The sequence below is a fragment of the Diachasma alloeum genome, unplaced genomic scaffold, assembly GCF_001412515.2.
Source record: "Diachasma alloeum isolate Michigan unplaced genomic scaffold, Dall2.0 Dall_scaffold_00350, whole genome shotgun sequence".
In the NCBI taxonomy this organism is placed as follows: domain Eukaryota; kingdom Metazoa; phylum Arthropoda; class Insecta; order Hymenoptera; family Braconidae; genus Diachasma; species Diachasma alloeum.
Window position 1 is genome coordinate 188,079 of NW_021680489.1, and position 4,704 is coordinate 192,782.

The window sequence follows — 4,704 nt, forward strand, 5'->3', positions numbered from 1 at the left end:
ACCTTCAGCTCCCCCACTGAACACTGAGATCTAGTGGTGGTGCACATCGTTGTCGATCGGTTGAGCAATAAGCTGCGTGAAGCGTGGGAGAATAAGATCGGGGCATCAACTGAATACCCTACCCTCACGGAGTTGTTCGATTTTCTGCAAGGTCGTGCGCGCGCTAAGGAGAGCTTGGAGGGAGTGTCCTCTAACTCCAAGTCAGCTCCGGTCTCTTCACACTCGTCGATCGGCAATAACAACTCATGATCGAGGTCGCAAGCCAAGTCCAACCCTATGGTGAATGCGGTTCTTTTCGACCCACTCAACAGTCATCGCAGAAGTCTCAAGGCCCACCTCAAAAAATACAGCCCACTCCAGCTAAAGCATGGGCTGAGACGAGCCGGTACCCTTGTTCCTACGGCAGGGGAGAGCATTATATCGCTTCCTGCAGCGGCTTTAAGAGTCTGACGCCCGGCGCTCGCAAGGAAGTTGTTAATCGACTTCCTCTCTGCTACTGTTGTATGGGCAAGCACAGTATCAGAATGTGTCAGACTACCAGTAGATGCAAGCTCTGCCAAGACAGGCACCATACAATGCTCCATCAAGACCGCTCTTCTCATCCAGATCAAAGTGGTTCTGCATCCCAGATGGCTTCTCTCAATGACTCAGGAGCTCAGCAGCAGAACGGTTCGGCTTCGATGACCAGCGTCCCTGTCACGACCTACACTCACGCAGGTGATTCTGTTCAGGCTACGACTTCAGCTCATCCTCAGCAATGAAGCGAACCGTCCCAAGCGGCGATTTCTTGTTCGGCTCGCAGTTGTTCTGCGTAAACCTCTCGGCCTGGAGTCCTTATTGCAAACAGTTTAGCTTTTCTCATTAAGGATTTTTGCCCTCCGTATCAGGTTCGAGTGTATTCAGGTTGAGTGTTTTATTGGATCCAGGCTCCGAGCTCTCGCTCATCTCAGATAAGCTAGTTCGGAAGTTGAAATTGAAGAACCAGCGTAGTTCCATCTACATCTCATGAGTAGGTGAATCATCGTTTAGGATACCGTCCGGTGAAGTACATCTCAAGCTTCAATCGATTCACTCTGCCGAACGCATTCATGTTTCGGTCCAACTTCTTGATCAACTCACGTCTTCGCTGCCAACCTTCTCAGCAGAGGATCTCTAGTGGGACCATCTCGAGAATTCGCAGCTCGCTGATCCTCATTTTCGAGTTTCTGCACCAGTTGACCTTCTCATCGGATCTGACGTTTTTGGAAAACTCATTAAGCCCAGCGTAATTAAAGGAGGAGCGCAGGCTTCTGTTGCTCAGCTAATCAGTTTTGGCTGGATCATTTTTGGACCAACGGGATCGAATCAAAAGACCACTTGCTCTACTCATCACGTCAGCGTTTTGAATGAAGAGCTCCATGATCTTCTGATCAAGTTCTGGGTTCGGGAGGAAATCCTTGGGTACAGGGACTCGAGCCTCTCAGAAGAGGAGTTGAAGTACGAACAGCACTTTCGTCAGACGTACGCGAGACACACCTCAGGTCGTTACATCGTTCGTTTGCCCCTTTCCGCTCCAGTTTCGTTATTAGGTAGTTCGCGTCGTCCAGCTCTAGCATGTTTGCATCGGATGCTCGGAAGAATCTCAAAAGATCAGCGCTTTCTCTAGCTCTACTCTGACTTCCTCAGGGAATATGCAGATCTCGACCACATGAGGCTAAGAACTCGCTCTCACTTTGGTTCTTCGTCTTCGGTTCAGGCGGAGACCGCCGGTTGTTCTGACGAGATGACCTTACCACATGGAGCGCAAGCTTCAGGAGAGTTGAGGGTCTCCGAGGAGCCTCAAGTAGGCTCGTCTGGCATTCAGGAGAGTTACTACCTGCCTCATCATGGTGTTGTCAGAGGAAGCAGCGAAACGATGAAACTGAGAGGAGTGTTTAATGGATCAGCGAAGACCAGCTCAGGAAAATCGCTCAACGATATCCTCCACACAGGGGCTAAGATTCAGCATGATATCTTTGATGTTATTTTTTGGAGCAGGCTGAACAAGGTAATCTTCAGACATCACTAAAATGTTCTGGCAGATCCGAGTACATGAAGATGACTGGCCCCTGCAGCAGATATTATGGACCAACTCAAGTGGTGAAATTGCGACGTATCAACTGACCACCATTACTTACGGTACTAGATCAGCTCCATTTCTCGCAAATCGTGTTCTTCTCTAACTTTCAGAGGATGAGGGACATAGATTTCCATTGGCCATCTCGCCTATTGTGAACTGAAGATACGTCGACGACATTTGTGGAGGTGCGGATACTCAGGATCAGCTCATAGAAACAGCCCGTCAACTTCGCGATCTCTCTGCTGCTGGAGGAATGCCTCTGCCGAAATGGCACATCAATAGTCCAGTGTTACTGCAGTGGCTTGATCCTGACAGTACTTCTAATGACCAGCGAGTATATGAAGATTCGACGACCAGGATACTTGGGTTATCACGGCAGCCGAGCTCAGATAACTTTGTCTTCTCAACTCAGACCAACGATGAATTGAAAGTCTGTAAGAGGAATATACTCTCAGAGATACCTCAGATCTATGACCCGCTCGGAGTTTTATCTCCTGTAGTGATCAGAGGGAAGCTGCTCATGCAGGAGACTTGGAGTGGCAAGCTCGGCTGGGATGATGAAGTTCCAGATCAAATGGCTCAGCGTTTGAAAAGTTTTCGGAATGTTCTCACTCTATTCTCGAACCTATCTGTTCCAAGATGGTTAGGCCTGCTCCAGAATTCGTCGATTGAAATTCACGGATTATCAGATGCTTTTACTCTCGCAATGTCAGCCATAGTCTATCTCCAAGTCTTTAATGGAAATGAAGAGCCTCGGATTTGTTTGATCTGCTCGAAAATGAAAGTAGCCCCTCTGAAACGGTTGACAATAGCAAGATTGGAACTCATGGCTGCTGTTCTTCTTGCTAGACTTGTGAAGCTCGTCAAAGATCAGCTCAACCTTTCCGAAGCTCCGACGTACTTGTGAACCGCCTCTTCATTTACGCTCACGTGGATCAGCGCGCACCCTTCTAGATGGAAGGAATTCATCAAGAATCGGGTTCAGCTTATTCAGGAGATATCAAATGCTCAGTGGAAACTCGTTCCTGGCAAAAAGAATCCAGCAGATTGCGAATCTAGGGGTCTTACCACAGCTCAACTCTCGTCTCATAAGCTCTGGTGGCAAGGGCCGCCATGGCTCATGAATAGCTCATCATCTTGGCCATCTCTCGGTATTTCCCCAGTGGCATCAGCGGATCTGAAAGAGAAACCTGGTGTCGTGCTCAATGTTAAACTCCAGCGCACCGAGATCTGGGATTTAGTTCATCGTTACTCCTTTCTCAGTGAGCTATTCAGAGTGACAGCTCTTTGTCAGCGGTTTATTGCTCGGTTCAGGAAGGTTCCTGGTTCCTCGTTGGGAATACCACTCAACCCTGGTGATATCGAGCAAGCCCGACTCTTCTGGATCAAAGCCAGTCAATCGGCATATCTCTCTACGGACCTGATAGCTCTGTCCAGAGGGCAGAAACTTAGTCCATCGAGCCCGCTGACTCGTCTGACAGCGTTTCTGGATCATCAGAGAGTTCTTCGTGTTGACGGAAAGTTAAAGTTTGCTCAGCTCGACGGCGAAAACAAGCATCCAGTCATTGTACCGAAGGAGTCTCAGTTTGCCCAGCTTATCATTAAGGATGCTCATCTCAGAACTCTGCATGGAGGACCGCAGCTCACACTTGGCCAGCTCAGGAAATCCTACTGGATCCTCGGAGGAAGAGCTCCAGTTAGGTCGTTTCTTTTGAATTGTGTTGCTTGTGCCAGACAGCGAGGAATTCGAGCTCAACCGTTTATGGGTCAGCTTCCAGTTGCTTGTCTCATACCTGGCCATGCGTTTCTTAACACTGGAGTTGATTACGCCGTACCAGTGTCGCTCCGCTCATGGAAAGGATGTGGTCATAAATCATGCAAAGGATGGCTTGCAATTTTCGTTTGCATGGCTACGCCCCCGGTTCATCTCGAAGTCGTATCAGACTATTCAGCTGAAGACTTCATAACTGCGTATCGTCATTTCGTTGCCCGGCGCGGGATCTGTAGGAATCTGTTTTCCGATTGCGGAACAAACTTTCTCGGAGCCGACAAAGAAATGAAGAAGCTCTTCTCGATGGTATCAAAGGTGTCTGAACAGCTCGCTCATCTTTTGCTCAATGACGGAACAAGATGGTCTTTTAACCCTCCAGGTGCTCCGCACTTCGGAGGTAAATGGGAAGCTGCGGTGAAGTCGGTGAAGTTCCATCTCAACAGAACGATCGGTGATGCTATGCTCACTTTTGAGTAACTCACCACTTTACTCGCGCAAATCGAAGCCGTGCTCAACTCTCGACCACTTGAACCACTCTCGGAGGATCCTGATGACATCAGTGCTTTCACACCAGGACATTTCCTGATTGGCTAAGCATTGGCCGCGGTACCTGAGCCTTTTCTGGACGATTTGAACGTCGCTCGTTTGTCCCATTGGCAGCTTATCTAGCAGAAGGTCTAGTACTTTTGGAAACGGTGGTCCACTAGCTGTCTTCAGCATCCGCAGTCCAGCTTGAAGTGGCATCACCCATCTCAAGACATCAGGATTGGCTCTATAGTACTTCTATATATATATATATATATATATATATATATATATATATATATATATATAT

The 4,704-nt window shown here is 48.4% G+C and overlaps 1 protein-coding gene across 1 annotated transcript; it reads left to right on the forward strand.

Moving 5' to 3' along the window:
- The first annotated feature begins 245 nt into the window (after window positions 1-245).
- On the forward strand, window positions 246-4,346 carry LOC107040961. The gene is made up of 5 exons (XM_015261299.1): window positions 246-717; window positions 1,215-1,531; window positions 1,646-2,026; window positions 2,298-2,995; window positions 3,053-4,346. The coding sequence occupies exons 1-5, from the start codon at window positions 246-248 to the stop codon at window positions 4,344-4,346; spliced, it is 3,162 nt and encodes a 1,053-aa protein (XP_015116785.1).
- Window positions 4,347-4,704: the final 358 nt, after the last annotated feature.

Coding starts and splice junctions, on each gene's coding strand:
- LOC107040961 (XM_015261299.1), top strand. CDS start 246: ATGATCGAGGTCGCAAGCCAAGTCCAACCCTATGGTGAATGCGGTTCT. Junction 2,027..2,297: donor TTTGGAGCAGGCTGAACAAG/GTAATCTTCAGA, acceptor GCGGATACTCAG/GATCAGCTCATAGAAACAGC. Junction 2,996..3,052: donor AACCTTTCCGAAGCTCCGAC/GTACTTGTGAAC, acceptor GCACCCTTCTAG/ATGGAAGGAATTCATCAAGA.